The sequence below is a fragment of the Mus musculus genome, chromosome 15 (assembly GCF_000001635.26).
Source record: "Mus musculus strain C57BL/6J chromosome 15, GRCm38.p6 C57BL/6J".
NCBI classification, from domain to species: domain Eukaryota; kingdom Metazoa; phylum Chordata; class Mammalia; order Rodentia; family Muridae; genus Mus; species Mus musculus.
In genome coordinates, this window is record NC_000081.6 from 66,489,324 (window position 1) to 66,509,767 (window position 20,444).

Here is a 20,444-nt window from a genome sequence, read left to right on the forward strand (position 1 = left end):
GCCTGGGGAATATTCTGCAAACAGCTACTGAGAGGTGGTGGTGTCTTTTCCCCATGGCCTTCTTATTCAGTTGTTTTTCAAAGTTCTCCTCCTTAAATCTTAAAAAAAAAAAAGTCATAAGAAAAAAAACAAAAACAAATGAGACTTACCAATTTTTCCAATGAGGTTATTTTGAAGATAGAGAATTTTTAAGTCCCGGCACCATTTGTCAATATGTTCTAGCCTTTCTATTTCTTGCTGATGCAAGGAGAGTTCCTCCAGGGAAAAAATTACACAGTCATTGTGCTCAGCATTCCGTCTAATAAGATCTTCTGTGACTGAAAGAAAATTTGCAGCATATTATATTCCCATTCCCATTGTTCTGTGTCGGGTTATTATGTTATTAACATGCTGGAGTTTCTTTGCAGCCAAGCGTCAATTCTTCAGGCCCAAGTAGTTCTCAGACAGAGAGAGTTCAGACAAATCCTGCTTGCTGCCCACCTCATGGGGTCTGTGCAGAGCCATCATGTGAGGCAAAGAAAAGAGACACAATAAAGCCTTCAGTCTCGTTTGTCTTTGCATGTTTAATATCTGTGTTTGTTTGGCTGCATAGATGGAGGAGGACTTGACAGTTGACAGCTGTAAGGACATGAATCTAGGTTCTCCTGGTGGCCCCAGACCAAACTGGGTAAGATCTACTAATGGACCTAAGACGGCGAGAGCAGCTAGACCACAATCGCACTGATAAAGGTCAAAGGAAGGTCATGGGTCGCTTAACCAATAACTGCTCATTTAGAACTTCATAGAAAGAAAAGAACAACCAAGATCCCGGGTAACTGCTGATAAGAAGAGCAAAAATGAGAAGGAGTTCCCATTCTCTAGCAAAAAAATGATGCGTAGCACTGACTACCACCAAGACTCAGGTCCGGAGACTATAATGGTGATGGTACCAAGAGGCTGTGGTCCACTCTTGGAGCCAGGAGTGAAATCACAAATCATATTTATAAGGTGGGTTGGAAGCAAAAATGCAACAACGATTGAAACATTCTGCATTTCCTGTGTGAGTAAAAATGCCTTTGGTTTGAACCTATCTCTCATTTTAATAAAATGTATTAAATGATTCCTGTCAATCCCGGTATGTAATGAAGACTTAAGTACTGTCATCTATCAGGTGCCAGGCACTAACCTAAATGCTTTAAATGGTTTAAAGTAGTGATAAGTAGAGGTATTATTTACCCTCATCTGGAAAGGAACCAAAGCCTAGAGTTTCCCTAATTATTCAGGTCTTGTCTTCCCTAACTATTCAACTGTTCAGTGGCAGACCATGTTAAAACGTACTTCTTAAAATCTTACAAGATCATTGCTTAAAATACCACATATAGTAACCTAATTAAGATGATTTTCTTTGAAGTGACAAATGAATAAGCTAAATGAAGCCTAACATTTACTTGGAAGCTTCATCTTTTGGGTACACATGAAAAATTACAATTTTTTTTTCAATTGTAGTATGGTTGCATGCATCCACCAACTTTTTAATCTTATAATAGATAAATACCAGCAGTTTCTCATTTCACACTAAACCATGAAGGGTTGATGCATCTGGGTAGAGTGTAGTTCGCGCAGGATGTTCTGTGGTAAAGATTTAAGAGAGGCTATGAACTACAGAGGTGCAAACAAATAAAACCAGCTGAGATTAAGTTTCTCCAAAATGATGGGAATGCTTTATGAGAAGCAACTGCCTTGTCAAACGCATCAAAACATAGCAAGAGGCAAGTTCCTGACTCCAGCCATCCAGTGCTAGCATCTGAGAGAACTAGAAAAGATAACACCTTTATTATGTCACAGGGACAAAATACTTATCCTTGTAAGTATTCAACAGGGGTCTGCTTCAGGGATTAGTACTTCTGGCACATACATGCTAAGATCTACAACCTCAACTATTAAAAGTTTTACTGCCAAGAAAAGCAAATGGAATTTTGTGGAGTGTATGGAATCTTTTTGATAGTAGGAGATGCCCAATCCCAGATAAAAGATGCAATAAGCCTTAAACAGCATAAGAGCTTGGCAGATATCTACCCTCGATGCTATTAAAATCCACTTTTCTATTACTTACTATGCTTCATCTGGGCTGGTAGGACAAAGAATTCTGGGAGAGGAGGCAGAGAGGGGAGCCAAAAAGGAGGTGAGGAGATAAATGCATGGAAACAGGGTACTTGAGCACAGGTAACTAGCCATGTGGCAAAATATAGGTTAAAATAAACGGGTATCCTTAGTTATGATCTAGTCAGAGTAGAGCCTAGCTATATGGCCAAGGTATTTATAAATATAATTTGAGTCTGAGTCTTACTTCTGGGAGCATGGAGTTGGGAAGCAGAGCCTGAACTTAACTTCAACAGACACAGGCAAACAGGATCTCTTACAACCCTGGGATACCTGTTGGTTTGTCCTTGTTTCTGAAATGGGACAATGAAGTCCATCCTTCCCAAGTTCCTAGATACCTTTGCATTCGTGTGTCAAGAAATGTTTGGATTGAGAGTAACTTAGTTATATACATGACATTAAAATGTCTTTCTTTGTGTGCGTATTCCATAGTACACCCGGCTTTGTATGTACTGTTGCAATCTAAAGGAAAATTTATCAAGTTATAGAAAGAGGAAATTGAATTTAGCAGAGCACTTATTTTTAATGGCTGTGTGGCACTATCTTCTACTTGAACAAGTAGGAGCCCCTGGACATTCAACGGGCTCCTAAATATGTGGCCTTGTCCAGCTAAGACACTATCAGCTGGCATGTCTCCAGGTCATATTCTGAAAGACAGATTTTTTTGTCTTTTTAAAAGATAAAAACATGTATGAACTCGACTTCTGGTTTGCAGTGTGCTGAACTCTCTGCACCTTCCAGTGGGAGGAGGCAGAGTGGCCTTAGATGAAACTTCCTTAGCAGAACATGGGGAATGCAAGTAGAGAGGTTATAACACTACGCACGATGAATGTTCCTGCTGCTCTAAGGGCCACAGAGGCAGCTGCAAACCCAGTCCTGGGAAAGACAGGCCAAAAGGATTGCAAAGGAGCCTAAAGAGGTAGCCTGACAAGCTCTGATTTGCTGGGATCCATTTGCCGTGCCTGGAATGTCTCTACTCATTTATAGGCCAGCTTCCACAAACTATTTAAGAAAAGATGCAGAAAAATAAACAACAGCAACAAAAAAATTCCTAGTAATCAAACATTAAAAAGGGATATTAAAATTACTCTCCTGACAGCCATGAACACACACACACACACACACACACACACACACACACACACAAAGTTGGGTTATTTTGTTTGTTTCTGTGTATTTTGTTTTGTTTTTGTCTTTCCTGGTAGGTTTAAACCTGAGGCATCTGCCACTAGGCATGTGACTGGTGGAAAATTTAATTAGCCGTTCAGTACCTGAAAACAACTGACAATGCATAAGTAGCGATGGCCAACCTGAGAATGTAACAAATCAGCTGTATAAACTAAAATCATCACCTGTATCTGTAATCTACAAAAATTCTCTTAGAACGCATGCAACTTATGTTCCAGTTTGAGAGGCATAGCCAATATTACTAGAGCTATTTTAAGGTGATGTGGGTATTATTCACCAGAACAGACAAGACTCTCAAGTGCCTAATGGGTATATCTGTGACCTAGAAACACACAGGGGTTGGGGGGAGGGGAATGGGTTGTTGGAGGCCATGTTGTTATTAGGCCTGGAGCCCATGAACCAAGAAAATGTCCACATCTAGAAGTTATGCCATTTCTTTAGACCATGCCTCGAGAGGGAACAATAACATTTGCTACCTAAGGAGTCCCACATCTGCTCCACACTAGCCACTTCCCGGGGATCATTTACAAAACAGACTATGCCACAGGATTTGTGGCTCTGACACCCACAGTGTTCAAGGAGCACCTGTTTGCTAGATACAGGAATGACTTGGATGCATAGGCTAGAGTGAACATAGCATGGAAGAAGAATCGGGGATGTAGACAGGGAAGAAAGAGAAGTGAGACGTGAACCAGAAGACCAGCTTTCTCCCTGAGCCTCTACACTCCAGCAAAGGCTCCTGTAGAGACTGAAGAGTTCTATTCAATGTAGCCTTTGGGTTGTATGAAAGTATACTTCTCAGGGGAGGAGCTTGTACTTTGTTTAGCAGTTTGGTGTATAGCTTGGTGAGCCATTACTTATCTTGTCTGGACCTTCTAGTTGAGGCTTAGCTTGATGTATACATGAATACATAACCCAACTAGTTGGAACACTGATAATTGCTACCCATGGTCAAGTCAAATGTGTGCATGAGAATCCTGGCAGTATCTTAAGTATCACTTGACCCGTGAACACCTACCTACATAGCCCACTCAGGTAACCTGGTTGCTAACAGTATCACTGCCTCCTCCAGATCTGCTGCCTCACACTCTTCTCCAGCCCTGGAGGCTGAGAGGATGGACTACTGGCACCAAAAAGTTCTTCTCTGGCTGCATCTCCCACAATATCATCGCGATATTATATAAGTAAAACAGGTTGCCAGCATATGATTATCAAAATTTCCCTTTTAGCATTGTGAATAGACAATAGGAAGGGATTATGTTTATTCTTATTTCCTATGTGTAAGAGTTAACATGGTAAGAATTGCTATCAGTTTAAATGGACAGGATGAAGGAAACTTTTTTAGCATGGAAACCAATATCACAGATATGAGAATCCCCACAGTTATGATCAGAACAATAATGTTTCTTCTGAGAAGCAACTACTGTATACAGTTAGGAGAATCTTTTAAAGGGTAGAATTACAAAGGGAGGTGGTAGTACCATGGTTCTATGAAAGTTCTTAGTGGCCATTTTCTGAACTTTTTAAGAAAAGACTAACATTTTAAATGTTTTCACTGAGAATTTCATACATTTTACAATATATTTTTATCATAACCATCCATCACTACTTCCAAGTCTTCCCAGGATCCCCACTCTATCTCCCGTGAAGTTTGATGGCCACTTATTTTGTTGTTAATGAGCACCCTACATCATCCAATTAGCACCACACATGTGGTGTGTGTGGTGGGGGGAGGGGAAGGGGTGGGGGCACCTAGTGGAGCATCCAAGGCTCAGGACACATCACAGAAGAGGAGGCAGATAGACTGGAGGAGCTGTAGTTGGTGGATGGGAGGGAAAGCTGTAAAATGTTGACTTCTGGACATGATAGGTTGTTGTGCTCATCAACCTAGAGCAGCCGTGACCTCCTGCACCAGATCATGCCGGTCAAAACACTCGAGCAGGTTTATAAATGGGCCAACTGCTACATGGCATACTGTTTTACAGCTCTCCAGAAACTGTTACCTAAGACTGTCTTACCAGTCATGGCAAATATCAGTGTGAAACCCGGATTCAGCCCCTGAGAAGAGGGGTCAAGAGTTTCTACATGATGCGTGGACAAGATAGTGTTTTGCACTTTTAAATGGGAAGGAATTTTGCAATTTTACATTTCACCTAGATTTTTTCCATATGTAAATGGCTTGATATTGATGAGAAAAGGTACAAAATCTAAAAAGTGAGGAGAGTACTCAATGGAGAGCCATACATAATAATTTATAAAAACAGAAACATGATTACTTAACTTGCCAGTACTCAAAACGTACCACCTGGATTTTTGTTGTTGTTGTTGGTGGTGTTTTTTTGTTGGTCTGTTTATTTGATTTTGTTTTGAGACAGGGTTTCTCTGTGTAATAGCTCTACCTGTCCTGAAACCTGCTTTGTAGAACAGGCTGGCATTGAACTTATAGAGATCTACTTGCCTCTGCCTACCTGCCTTTCTTCCTCTCTCTTCCTCCTTTCTTCCTCTCTCTCTTCTTCTCCCCACCCCCTGCCCTCTGCCTCTCTACCTCTCTGCCTCTGCTTCTCGAGTGCTGGATTTAAAGGCATGTGCCACCACACCCGGCCACACCACCTAGTTTTAAGCATGCATTCTTTATCTCCAAGCAACACTACCCACCTTCAGAAAGTCTTACACCAGAAATACAGTACTGTGTTTACATGAGATCATTCTAGGACCTAAAATTCCCTTGGTAGCATTAAAAACCTCATTATGCAACACTTTCAAGAGCAACAGTGCTGCAGCATGTATTGGACAGGATAGAGGCCATGCCACATGAAATGCTGCTTCTGAATTCTCGCTCAGAAAACCATGAGTAACAAAACAGAAACCTCAGATGGAACTTTAAAAGATGTCCTACTGGAAGGAGGTCCTCACTGGTACTTGCACACCTGCAGGAAAGAGGGACCAGTGAAGGATATAGACAGCTCTAACATACTTATCTCAGTAAAGCAGGGCACTGAGGAATCCTAACATTGAACTAATACTGATTAGTCAGACTGGGCGTCTTAAAACTTTAACATATATCTGCAAAATGACGTTTGTGCAGCCTCAGTGGATGGTTTAGTGGGTGAACATAGCACATGCTATGGAAACATGAGGATGTGAACTAGAATCCCTAGAACTCAGATGAAATAGCACATGTCTGCAGTCAGTGTTCCTATAGCAAGATGGGGCATGTGGGCAAGAGGTGCCCTAGAAACTCTCAGGTCGGTTGGCTTGACAAACAGCAATGACACCCTGTCTTCAACAAAGTGGAAGATGAGGGAAAAATTCTGAGACTGATCTCTGACCTCCTGCACATGCTAGGGCATACACATATACAAACATATACACATGAACACATCACACACGCGCGCGCGCACACACACACACACACACACACACACACGACCTGAGTGGGGGTGCAGTGTGAAGCAGAATAAAGTTCCTGAGCTATGAAAGTATGTCCCAACATGTTTACTTATGCAAAGGTTTTCAAGGTACTTAGTAAAACTTGAAAAAATTCCAAAACCAAAACAATTTGGCATTTGTTCTTTTAGGATTTGTTTGCTTGCCTAACTTAGGGTCTCTCATTACAGCCGACATCCACTACATAGCCTCGATCTCATGACAATACTCCCACAAGCCTCAGCTTCTCAAGTCCAGGATTCTAAGCAAGAACCATCACATTCTGGCCATTTCTTTATGTTTCCTATCATGTTTTGAAAACAATGCTGCATTTCTTGCTGGACTAGACAAAAATCAACCAGTATGATCACAGCAGACTTCACAGATTTTTTTTCAAACATCTTGAGAAACGTTGCAAATATATACAAGTGCATATATGTATATCCATACATATACATGACATAAAGGATATTTAACAGAAACATGGAACTACAAATAAGTAGTTTACCTTTCATAGTAGTTAAATATTTTCTTATTAGAATTTTCAAGACAACACATGTGCTTTTTCTTACAGACTTAATGGGCATCAGGATGCATACTGATCCCTAATCCAGTAATACCTTTAACAGCTGTTGATGTGGCTGTCTTATTTTAAAAAGCATGAAAAACCATAGCTGAAGAACTCAGAAAATATGGTTTGGGAGGCTGAGTCAAAGAAGGGAAGTCAGAAGAGGTTACATGGAGGAGAGACCTGAGCCTTGAAGTATGTGTAGATGTTTGCCAGACAAACAAATTAGTAAAGGACACTCAAGGCCATTTTGTATATACAATGTGTTGCCTGATTTACCTTTCATCCTCTTCAAAATTAACAGATTAATTCCATCAGCTGCTGGGAGCTCTGCTGGCCCTCAGTTGTTCACTTTCCTTCGAGTTGCTTCACCCCCTGACTCATCTAATATCTGTTCACTAAAGTCCATAAGGGGATGACTGATTGGTAAGGGGTTGTTGAGGCACCATCTCTTATCTCAGTGTGAGAAATTTGGAAAGTCCAATACAAGGCTGGAGGCCCTGGGGTTGATTATTTGAGACTTCTTTTGTCTACCTTGCCCAATTTTGCTTTTTTACCTATCTGCCCCAAGAGTTGCCCAGAGTAAATCTCTAGCATGCTAAGCATGAGGAATTTGTTTTTTGGGAAGCCCAACCCAGAAGTACTGATAGCCATAGTGGCCCATGAAACCTTATGCTAGGCTAAGATAGATGTGGGTTTGAATTGAAGTCTTCTGCCAGAATGGCAACATGGATGCTGGTAGTGGCATTCAGTGGGACACAGGTGGTGTTCCACAGATGGTGTTCCACAGATGCTGTGCATTTGTGCATTTGTGAAGCTCTGCCCGGTGTGAAGCAGTGGGGGACCATCAATGGAAAGGAATGCAATAGTGAGTGTGACCTGTCAGGCATGTCATTTAAATGACAGGTCCATATAGGAGCTCTGACTAAGCACAGCTACCAGGGAAAGTGTAAGAGACCCTAGTGGACTATTAAAAGCTAAATGTGGAGACCAAGGGGAAGGAATTGCAAGTATATTAAAGAGGTTTTTATCTTGAAACAATAGGTCAGGGAAAGCTAAGTGCCAGGACAAGGCTAAAACATAAGAGCAACAGAGTCTAGATTCCAGGATGGGGTCCTGGAGAGGATTCACATTGCCAAACTGCACCAACTAAACTCTAGACTATAGATACATCATAATACATTATAATATCATATATCATGTTACATATAACATTATATATAAAACATATGATATTATAATATATGTTATTAATAAAACATCAGAAACAAAAAGAAGCAAATTTGCATTTTGGGCAGAATGGCCTCATTGGAGACACTGCTAAGACATGTCTGGGAGGAAAATTTATAGCATTGAGTGTCCATGGTCAGAAAGATATAGAGCAGAGACATGACATCAGCTTCCACTTTAAGGTTTGTGGAAAGGACAAATCAAATTCAAAACAAAATAAACTAATAAAGATTCTAACAAAAATCAAATGACAAAGAAACCAGGGAAAAATCAGGAAAAAAAATCAAAGCTGATGAGGTAAGAAAGTGAAATTTGTAAACTTTATTCTGACTTGGCAGAAAAATGGATGGAATAAATTGCCAATTTTTGTAATGGGAGATAATACTACTATATAAACATTAAAGGACATATATAAACATATATATGTATGTATATATCTAATATGCAAATATTAAAGGATACAGAGAATATTGTAAATATTATGCACCTCCCCTAAAAATTAATAAAGATATGTTAAATTGTTTAATAAGATGAAAACTACCAAGCTCATTAAAAACACAAGGGTAGATTAAGGAGCTGTCAGTCACCTCAAGTAGCTAGATACGGAGTAACAAGCCTTCTAGCAAAGAGAATTTAGGCACACATGTTTCCACAGATAAACCATACCAACCATGTAAGGAAAAATAGACTTACCACAAACTCTTCTAGAAAACTGAAGACATGTTAGCAAGCAGAAAGCTATTCAAGGTAGAGCAGGGGTGTCCAAATTTTTTTTTTTTTCTGTGACTAAACACCATGACCAAAACTAACCTGAAGAAGAAAGGGTTTATTTCATCTTATAACTCCCAGATCATGATCTGTCACTGGGAGAAGTCAGAACAGGAGCTTGATTTGACGAAGGAACCATGGAGGAATGATGCTCACAGTCTCGCTCTCCATGGCCTGCCTGCCTGCTCAGTTTACTTTCTTGTACAACTCAAGACTCCCTGACTGTGTATGGTATCAGTGGGCTAGGCCTTCCCACATCAAACATTAAACAAGAAAATACCCTCACAGACTTGCCTGTAGAACAATCTGATAAACACAGTTCCTCAACTGAGACTGTCTTCTCAGATGACTCTAATTTGCAGTAAGTTGACAAAAATTAATCATCACAGAGAGGAGAGTATGTCTAAGAAGGACCCTAAAATCTCTCCATTCTGTCTTAGTTCCTGGGATCAGATATTGGCCAAGGTGGTTCTCAGCTCTGTGTTACCTCCCATAAAAATGGATCCATTGGTCATGGTTCCCTGACCCTGACTTGGAACATTGGAGAAAGAGAGAGAGAGAGAGAGAGAGAGAGAGAGAGAGAGAGAGAGAGAGAGAGAGAGAAATGCATGGAAAACATCTGAATCTGGCATGAAATGTGTGAGCACTTGTGACAGTGTCATTCATCTTGTTCTCTGGACTTCATTTCAGGCCACTCTCTTCCGCCAGTCCTACATGGCTAATTAGGTACCTGGTGAAAACTCTCTAGCTTCTCAACAGGACATTTGTAAAGGTGACCTCTTGCAGATTTCCAAGGCAAGAAGAAACCCCACCATCTTACTCTCCTTCATTATTTATGTTTACCATCTTACATTCATTCAGTAAACTCTCCACAGCCCCTTCCTTCCTCCCTCTCTCCCTCCCTCCCATCCTCTTTCCTCCTCCTCTTTTTCTGAGACTCCCAAGTGCTCTACTGCTGAACTGTGCCCCAGCCCCAATCACAGTCTCTTGACTAAAAAATATTAATTATGGAGGATGAGATGACTCAGCTGGTAAAGAATGAAGGCATGAGTCTAGATTACTAGCATCCATGGAGGAGGGTATGTCTGTAATCCTAGCACTAGAGAGGCAGAGACAGTCAGGCCCCTCTAACTCATTGATCAGCCAGTTTAGTGAATTTACTGAATAGAAGCTCTATTTTAAATGAGAGATCCTGATTTAAAGAAAATACAGTGGGAAGCAATTGAGATGTTAGATGCCAAACTCCAGATTCCATATGCACACAAATGTGAATCTGCACACATGTATGCATGCACACACACACACACACACACTTATACACATATGGTGATACTTTGACAATGATAACTGTATGCAAATGCCATTTGTTAGCATCAAAAATTCCTTGATAATAGAAATGATTCAACCTAATCTAAAAACACTTACTCCTCACATCGCTTTGAGGACAGTTATAATAGCTTTAGATAAACACTTTTACCTATTTACTAAGACTGTAGAATAAAACCTTGCTGTGGAAATGAGGACGCTGAGGTTCAAAGATGGGGTTCCAGAGCAAAGTTATAGAACTCTTAGGATGGCCATAGAGAAGGGTGTGTACCAAACCATGACTCTGAAAATTGGTGCCCTCTTCCATTAGACTGCACTATCTTATTCAGCGAGATGGTGGCACACAGAATGTGTCACACAGGACTTCACAGCCTAACCAATCATGTGTTAAGGCTGAGCCATCCCGTCTTCCCGAAGTCCCTTTCTCCCTAGAGCCCACTTCATAGACTGGGTAGCTGCTGGCCAGTGACAAGTAGAGAACATGGCAGGCACTTGAGAGGACATAAGGAATCTGAGGGGACCTCAAGAGACCTGATAAGACTTAAGGGACTTGAAGGGACCCAAGAACTCCTGAAAGGATTTAGGAGGACCTATAGGATAATGAAATATCGTGGTGGGACTTCAGGGGGTCTTACGCAGACCCAGAAGGACCTAAGGGATCTTGAGGGAATCTGAGGAGTACTGGGCAGAAGACAGAGAGCCTGGTGCAGCTGAGGCACCTGGGGGCTGGCCCTGCGGTGGGAGGAGGGGAACTGGCTGGCCGTGGGGAGCGGGTGCTGAGCCCACCGAGGGTGAGGGTCGCTTACTTCGGCCCATGGTGCTTTTCTGGATCTCTGGTCAGGGAAACAGGGAGACCGGCAGGCAGGATTTCCCTCAGCCCTAGCAGCTGCGCCTCTCAGAGTGTGGGACGCAATCCGGGAGTCATGGCAACAGGGATTCTATGGCAGCCGCAGGAGGTCAGGTGGCGCTGGGTTTCCTGACTTCCGGAAGAGAAGCAGTAAGAATAGCAGTGGCAAGCTCCACTGTCCCTGACCTAATCCTGTTCCCTGTCCCCACCTGTGGCTTTCTTTGGAGCAGTCCTGCCCAGATCAAAGAGTCACAGGGAGCCTTTACTTCCTAATGGGATCTTTCCCTGGGCGTGTTTTCTGCCTGTTTTCTCCGTACTCTCAATTCTATTTGACTTGTGAAAAGTCACGAAGATTTGATTTGGCTCCCACTCTATTTATTAGAGTTGTGACCTTAAACGTCTTTAGCATTTGTCCCTGAGTCTAAGACAAATAATAAGCTGAACTCAAACAAACAAACAAAAAAAAACTTTGTGGAGCTTAAATAATATGTCTGAACTGAAAGACTGTTTTAATTTTGTTTTTCTTTTTAAATTATTGTTTAAGAACTTAGGACTTAAAAAAAATATGTTCATTATAGATTAGTTGTTACCATTCAATTACAACCTTTTAAATCATAGCTCTACGTTCACTCACTCCCTACAATTATATATATATATACACATTCATACATATTATACAATTATATTTTTATGACCTGTCCCACTTCGCCTACACACCACCCCTTTAATTCTAAGGCACAGAAGTGTCCTTCTAAGCTCACAATGCATGTCTGGTATTTTCCTAGTCCCATTTCTCAAGTGTCTGAAGACTCTAAGAAAAGTTGGGTAAGATTAATCATTCCTCCTCAAATGTTCAGATAATATTTAATGTGGCACAACTTAGTAAGCGAATGTAGGTATGCCATAGTTGCAAACGTAAATATAACTCTCCATTTGCTTTTTAAAAATGCAATTTGTAAAAGGTTTTTATTTTTTAAATCCTCTAGTCACAGTAAACCAGTACAGTGCATTGCGCTTAATTTGTGCAGTCTGTATGCATTTTAAAAGATTTATTTAAAAAAAAAGATTTACTGAGCATTGCTAAGTGCAAAGAAATTTATGATTTCAAGAGGTGTCTGTTCAGCGTTGGCTGTTGGCCATCATAGGCTGGGTCAGGTGTAGATGAGGGTGTGGATGTGACAGAGACAAGAAACTCAACAGGCATGGCATGGAGGAGGGCAGATGATGGTCATCAGTATGGCCTAGATGGAATTGCACAGAGGAGTTTTGAACAGTAATCCTGAAAGAGTAGATAAGAAATAGTGTGCCTCACTGGCCAAGCCTGAAGTACTGAATCGGAATGATAGAATTTTAGGCACCATGTCCCCTTAGTGGGAGAAGTACTTTGGAATTCCAGGAGGTAACCAATAGCACTCAGAATAAATTTAAGTGACATCTACTATCTCTACAAATATGCCCAGTTCTTCATTTCCTGGGGTTTTTGTTGTTGTTGTTTGGTTTGGTTTTGGGTGTTTTTTATGCAGAACAATGTAGAACAGCTGTCTTTAGACATATGATTCAAACCTATATGCTTATCTCTGCTTGGCACCGGTCAGATGACTCCGTCTCTGAGAGTTACACCTTCCCCATTTCCACCTGACGACAGCACTGGCAATATCTCTGGCTGTGCCTGTGAGTACTGAAGTCAGATTACTCTTGGACATCAAGTGCCAAGAGAGCTTGAAATATTACCTCTGCTTGAACTTAGGAGTTTTGACAGCAGGGGCTTATAGAAGCTAAAAAGATCCAGATTCTCAGAAGAAGCTGGTACCCACGTATTCCAGGTAGAATGGTAAGTTTCTAAGATAACGAAAGCCTGAGATCAGGCTCAGGATAAAGGATTTCAGGACTCAAGAGCAACAGTTCTCAACCTTCCTAATGCTGCCACACTAATACTGTTCCTTATGTGGTGGTAACCCCCAACAATAAACTTATTTTGCTGCTACTTAATAACTGCCATTTTGCTGCTGTTATGAATCAAAATGTAAATATCCTATATGCGGGGTATCTGCTATGCCACCTCTGTAGGGATCGAGAGCCACAGTTTGTGAACCGCTACTCTAGAAGTTTCTCCAGAGCTTCTGTAATTTATGTGTGTGATATGTTAGCTCTGAGCTTCTATTCTCACCCTTACTTACACCCACTGGCAATGATCTTTCCACCTTACTCTGAAACGCTCTACTTGTCACAGAGGCTGATATATTTTGATTCTCTTGGGAGCTTATGTCTGAGCTTAATCTCCAATACAAACATTATTAAGAGGTGTGTCCTTTAGAAGATGGCTGCACAATGAAGGTAGACAAGGTGCAGTGTTACAATTTGACAGAGGCAGTTACCCCCCCCCCCCATTCCTTCCATCCATTCTACTGCCCAAGAACTCATGATGCCCCTTGCAAGAGGACACAGTGTCACTAGGGCCTTAGAATTGTCCTGTGAACTCTGATGTCTGTGGGACTGAATTATTTCATTCCTTCATTCACAAGCAATCGAAAGCTTGAGTGTCTACCCTGGTTAAAAATCCTTTAGATGTTGTCAGCACCCTTAAGATGTTTAAGTGTGCTCAACCTTGCCTGTATGCTTTGAGATTGCTAACTACTCATTCTCATAGAGGGCTCCGGATGCAGGCCATGCTAGTAATAGCACAGAACAGGCAAGGAAGCAAAGACCTAATGAAATTATACTACTAGAACAAGGTGAATCAGAATTTTGCCTGCAAACCTGAATTCCATGCCCCATCACATTCTCGGCTAAAGCCTACTTGAGAGACTTCTTTTCCTGATGCTTTGTTTCTATCTTTGAGTCCTAGCTCTCTGCACAGGCACTGGTACGTGGGTGCCTAATAAATGTTTTCTGAGTGAGTGAATAAATAAACTCATGGGGCAGTCTATCCAAAAGTTCTGTTGTATCCTCTGTTATGATCATGTGTGTGTGTGGGTTTGGTAGAATCCAAACCCACTCAGGTGTCCTTGTCAGGAGGAATCTAGAACATGAACCAGGAAGATCATCAGGCAGTTTCTCACCTTGGGACACGTGCAACAAAATCTAGCAGGAGAGCTCTTCCACAGGCCGGCAGGGGCTTGACATCTTTGAAAACAGGACTGTTTTTGTTCTTTTGTTAACCAGGCTCGGCTGCATTTGCTTTGCCTCCCCTGAGCTGACATCCCAGCACTGAATTTTTCAGAAACAGAGGACCCAGGAGGTATGAGGACATTGTACAATAGACTGTGGTTGTTAGAAAGTTCACTGACAGTGGGGGAATTGGGAAATGGTGTGGCAACTCTGCGTGAAGCTATTTTCTTCAAAGTAAATTAGTTTAGGCAGTCAGGATGAGCGTCTGCTTACGCAAGTCCTGATTTATATAGACTCATTTTGTTGACTCCTGCAAACCTAGCAGGATGAGCAGTGCTTTCCATGCAAATCACTGCAACATTTTGTGTTTATAAAGCAGATGAAATAAATCTTGAGGAGCAGTTTTGTTTTAAGATTCCAGCAACAGCAAAATAGACCTCCTACTTCTTTGCTTTTCCTTTGGGGGCTGGATCAGTTTCAAGGACCCTGGCCTAAACAGATATGTGGCTCTTATTTTCTATTGTTCCATGTAATATAGTGTTTTCATAATGTGTAGTCAATGCGGTGGCCATTGTATTCGGTATGAATTGTCCTTCAAGGGGACTTCTTTATTTCAACATCAATTTCTTCACTCTAAGTTCCTGAGGTTACACACATTCCTTCCTTTTTGACTCCCTCCCTTCCTTCATCTCTTCCCTTTTTATTTTCTTCTTCTCTAATTCCCTTCTTTATTCTTTTCTTCTTTCCACAGATGAGTCTTTATGGGAAGTGATTGACATAATTCATGTAAAACTCTTTTCTTTTAAATATTTTTAAATTAGGTATTATCTTCATTTACATTTCAAATGCTATCCCAAAAGTCCCCATACCCCCCCTCCACTCCCCTACCCACCCACTCCCACTTCTTGGCCCTGGTGTTCCCCTGTACTGAGGCTATAAAGTTTGCAAGACCAAGGGGCCTCTTTTCCCAATGATCGCCGACTAGGCCATCTTCTGCTACATATGCAGCTAGAGACATGAGCTCTGGGAGTATTGGTTGATTCATATTGTTGTTCCACCTATAGGGTTGCAGATCCCTTTAGCTCCTTGGGTACTTTCTCTAGCTCCTCCATTGGGGGCCCTGTGTTCCATCCAATTGCTGACTGTGAGCATCCACTTCTGTTTGCCAGGCACCGGCATAGCCTCAAAAGGGACAGCTATATTTGGGTCCTTTCAGCAAAATCTTGCTGGTATATGTGATGGTGTCTGTGTTTGGAGGCTGATTATGGGATGGATCCCCGGGTGCGGCAGTCTCTAGATGGTCCATCCTTTCATCTCAGCTCCAAACTTTGTCTCTGTAACTCCTTTCATGGGCGTTTTTTTTTCCCATTTTTTATTAGGTATTTAGCTCATTTACATTTCCAATGCTATACCAAAAGTCCCCCATATCCACCTACCCCCACTCCCCTGCCCACCCACTCCCCCTTTTTGGCCCTGGCGTTCCCCTGTACTGGGGCATATAAAGTTTGCGTGTCCAATGGGCCTCTTTTTCCAGTGATGGCCGACTAGGCCATCTTTTGATACATATGCAGCTAGAGTCAAGAGCTCCGGGGTACTGGTTAGTTCATAATGTTGTTCCACCTATAGGGTTGCAGATCCCTTTAGCTCCTTGGGTACTTTCTCTAGCTCCTCCATTGGGAGCCCTGTGATCCATCCATTAGCTGACTGTGAGCATCCACTTCTGTGTTTGCTAGGCCCCGGCATAGTAAGAAGGGGCAAAGTGACCACACTTTGGTCTTCGTTCTTCTTGAGTTTCATGTGTTTTGCAACTTGGAACTTCGGTATTCTAAGTTTCTGGGCTAATATCCATTTACCAGTGAGTACATATCATGTGAATTCTTTTGTGACTGGGTTACCTCACTCAGGATGATACCCTCCAGGTCCATGCATTTGCCTAGGAATTTCATAAATTCATTCTTTTTAATAGCTGAGTAATACTCCATTGTGTAAATGTACCACATTTTCTGTATCCATTCCTCTGTTGAGGGGCATCTGGGTTCTTTCCAGCTTCTGGCTATTATAAATAAGGCTGCTATGAACATATTGGAGCATGTGTTCTTTTATAAAATATTTTTTATTAGGTATTTTCCTCATTTACATTTCCAATGCTATCCCAAAAGTCCCCTATACCCTCCCCCTACTCCCCTACCCACCCACTCCCACTTTTTGGCCCTGGCGTTCCCCTGTACTGGGGCATATAAAGTTTGCAAGTCCAATGGGCCTCTCTTTCCAGTGATGACCGACTAGGCCATCTTTTGATACATATGCAGCTAGAGTCAAGAGCTCCGGGGTACTGGTTAGTTCATAATGTTGTTCCACCTATAGGGTTGCAGACCCCTTTAGCTCCTTGGGTAGTTTCTCTAGCTCCTCCATTGGGGGCCCTGTGATCCATCCAATAGCTGACTGTGAGCATCCACTTCTGTGTTTGCTAGGCCCCGGCATAGTCTCAGGAGCATGTGTTCTTATTACCAGTTGGAACATCTTCAGGGTTAGGGTTAGGGTATTACCAGAGAATCCTGCAATACCTCTCCTGGGCATATATCCATGTAAAACTCTTATAGGAGCTAACCTGAAATCTATGCTGCAACATACTCTAGATTGAAAGTCACTGGAGGACAAGAAGAGAGGGTTTTGTTTTGTTTAATTATTCTTTCCCAGTGAGTTTCCAGCTCTGGTTCCTAGCTTTCTGTATGAGAATAGAGAGTAGCATGTCCAATAAATATTTGCTGAGCGACTGAATTATTGAAATGCATTATGTAGCTATTCTATCCAGTGTTAGCAAAGTAATTGAAACAATAGATGGTAACCCTATAACATGAATACTAATATTATCCCTATTTTTCAGATAAGGAAATTTGGTCTACTTTGTCCTAATCTGATAGAAAAGACCTAATACACTCAAATTACTTCTTCCTCTCCTCCTGCTCTCCTCCCCTTCCTTCTCCTCCTCTTTTTCTTTTTGAAAGAATATCATTGTAATCCAGACTGGCCTTAAATTCTCTATATAGGTGAGAATGAACTTAAACTTCTGATTTCCCTGTCTCTACCAGCTGAGTGATGGGAATACATGCTGTTCCACCATGCCCTAATGGGTATAGCACTAGAGGACTAAACCCTGTTCTCAAGCGTACTAGGCAAGCACTCTACAAGACGAGTTTCACCTCTAGACCTACATCATCCCATCATTATCCCTTGCACAGGCACCTAGAATGTCATGTTCCCTTCCAGGTCTCCTGTCTCTGATGGTACTCCTACGTAGGCTTCACTCCTCCCAGCTCCATTCTTCCAGTGCCTCTGGGTAAAGATAGGTACTTGGTGTGTCTGGCTCCTCCTAGCCTCAGTGGGTAGATTCTTCATATTCTTCTGAGCAGATAATCATTTATACCATGGAGATAATCATTTGTTCATGTTAATCACGCCTTATAGTTGTAGTACACATTTGTCATGTTTTGTAATCTGATACCTTTCCCCCAAGTCCTGTGATAAGGCAATCTCATGCCATAGTTTATTGCTGTAAAAGCTAAAACAATCTGTTTTTCTTTCAATCCAGGAAAACCAGCCAATGTAGGAGACCCATGTGAGCCTTTCCTGGACAGAGCACTCACAGATGGAGACACTGGGGAAACCTGTCCACTTGGTGTCTTCGGCAGACTGTTTCATCATAGAAAATGGCTGCTGTCATGTCAGACTGTCAACCGCTGCATGGCTGCATATTCAGTGGTTGCAGCATCCACTGAATATATAGTTCTTGACATTGCAAACTCGCTTGCCTCTTTTGTACACTATACAAGAGCAAGTACAAAATTCCCTATAACTTTCTTTAATTATAACACTTTAAGCAAGTTTGGGCTGGGGGATTCCAAAACCACCCTCAAATTCAGAACTTTTCTGGGAGGACTCACAGATTTTTTTTTTTAAACCACAAGCTGTTAGACTCTCAGACACAGTTTCACATAGGAAGAGTGTAGATAGAGATCTACTGAAGGAGTCCTTGGGACAGAGGGCAGGACTTCCTGTTGTTCTCCCTTGTGGTACAGGATATGCCACTCTCCCAGCGGCTGTGTTTAGAGTAATACATTCCATGGTGGAAGGTTGATCTGAGCTTTGGTGTCAGGACATTTTTATCTGTATTCCACCACATGGGGGTGATTCACTGGCCATGTGGTTAATCTTGGCCTTCAGATCAACTGATATCATATGACTCAGAGGTTTTAGCTCTAACCCCAAGTATAAAGTTGGTATATCTGATGTGGAAATTCTTTACCCCAAACTACGTGGGTGCAATCAGCTCCCTCCATAAATCATTTTGTCAGACTAATCACCTGACTCAAGGTCCCCAAATGAAGACAAGAAGAAATTATGTCTAACATTAAGGACAAATGTCAGACGTCTCTTTGATCAAAGCCAAATACTTTAGTGCATCTCTCCCTCGATACAGGAACTCTCCAACAGTTGTCCAGCTCTGTCCAGCTCTCTCAATTCTGTTGCCAGGGTAACTCTCACTGGTGGTAATAAAGAACCCCCTCACTGATTCCAAATTCATGCCTTATGAAACTCAAAGATGTTCTTCCCATTGGAGAGGAATACCAGTATCAGAAGATATGAGAGACAACATGTTTAACTCTTCTCTGGGTGCCAACAAAGTTGCCCAGAATGCAGACATCACTGATCTGAGCAAGGCAGTGCTTCAAATTAACTGGTTTTGTCACTTCTTGGCATTTCCTAGAGACAAGTGGCACCAGGTGCTAAAGGCCTAAAAAAATATACAGAAGGAGAAAATTATAAAAACATTCTTTTTAAAAAAAAATCATTATCTACTAATTTAATGTCCTCTGAGAATTGAGTAAACAACAGCTTTATTCAGACTCAGTGTGTTGGTCAGCTCACACACACACACACACACACACACACACACAAACCACCACCACCAAAAAACCTGATAGCTATGGATTACTATCACTGGACCACTGAACTTAGCTAACTATAGATAGGGACAAAAGTAAATACAGTCTAAATTAAAACACTGTCTCCAAAACTATTAATTCTTTCCTAATTTAATCTACAAGAAAAAAAAAAGTGAAACATAGAAACATAGCCCCTGGGGAAAATGCAAGTAGCTGCCAATTTTGCTAATGATAATAAGTTTATTTTACTTGCTAATATATTCCTAATTACTCTGGATCTAGAATGTTTATTTTGCTGTCAGTCATCGCTGTTGATTTATATTCTTTGTGAAAAGCCTCAGTCGTGGTATCAATCAACCCTTTTCAAGTTTGGTGGCAGCAGCTGAACCTGATCTCACCTTCTCTGTTACACAGCCCTGCTGGGCACCAATTGCGTAAAGAAGAGGGAGGTATGGGCTATGGATACTTCCAGAATTCACAGCCGTCCATTCCAGCTTGGAGAGATAAAAAGCATTTTCAACGCTCGGTTACAGCAAGAGGACTGATATTGTCCACACTGAAAACTGTTTTGATATTTCTGTGTTTCTAAAATACTGAGCCAGCACGTGCATTTTCCAAACTATCATATAATATTTGCACTTATTTAGGCAACAGAAAAGAATTATTCAACACATGATATTGAATAATATCCAATAATATCCAATGATGGTGTGGGCTTGTACTCTAATTTTAAACTTATTCTGTATTTTACCTACTTCCTATGTGCACAGGCTATACATATAAATCCTTCTTATATCATGTGTACATGAATAGTTGTGTATATAAATAGTTGTTTGAAAAATATCATATTTTGGGCTATGGAGTAATTCATCAGGTAGATGTGCTTGTGGTAAAAAGCCTG

General features: G+C 41.4%; 1 protein-coding gene and 1 long non-coding RNA gene across 6 annotated transcripts in view; one reads left to right on the plus strand and one right to left on the minus strand.

The window, feature by feature from the left end:
- Positions 1-11,598, minus strand: part of Lrrc6 (leucine rich repeat containing 6 (testis)) — a 121,064-nt gene extending 109,466 nt beyond the window's left edge. The window contains exons 1-2 of one of the 2 annotated variants that reach the window (XM_030248662.1): positions 11,432-11,598; positions 150-317 (exon numbers count right to left, since the gene is read on the minus strand). Coding sequence is in view for 1 of the 2 variants with exons in the window: in NM_019457.2 (NP_062330.1) it covers positions 150-317; positions 11,452-11,461 (178 nt within the window). In the remaining variant the exon portion in view is untranslated. The remainder of the gene's footprint in view (positions 1-149; positions 318-11,431) is intronic. The other variant, NM_019457.2, reaches the window with a different exon arrangement.
- On the plus strand, positions 11,542-18,400 carry Gm31006. Of its 4 annotated transcripts, none has more exons than XR_384152.3 (5): positions 11,542-11,642; positions 12,278-12,317; positions 13,088-13,323; positions 14,655-14,730; positions 18,190-18,400. It is a non-coding gene; the product is annotated as a predicted gene, 31006 (long non-coding RNA). The 4 variants fall into 4 exon arrangements; XR_384154.3 differs by having other exon boundaries at positions 13,088-13,163; XR_384153.3 differs by lacking the exon at positions 12,278-12,317.
- The last annotated feature ends 2,044 nt before the right edge of the window (positions 18,401-20,444 follow it).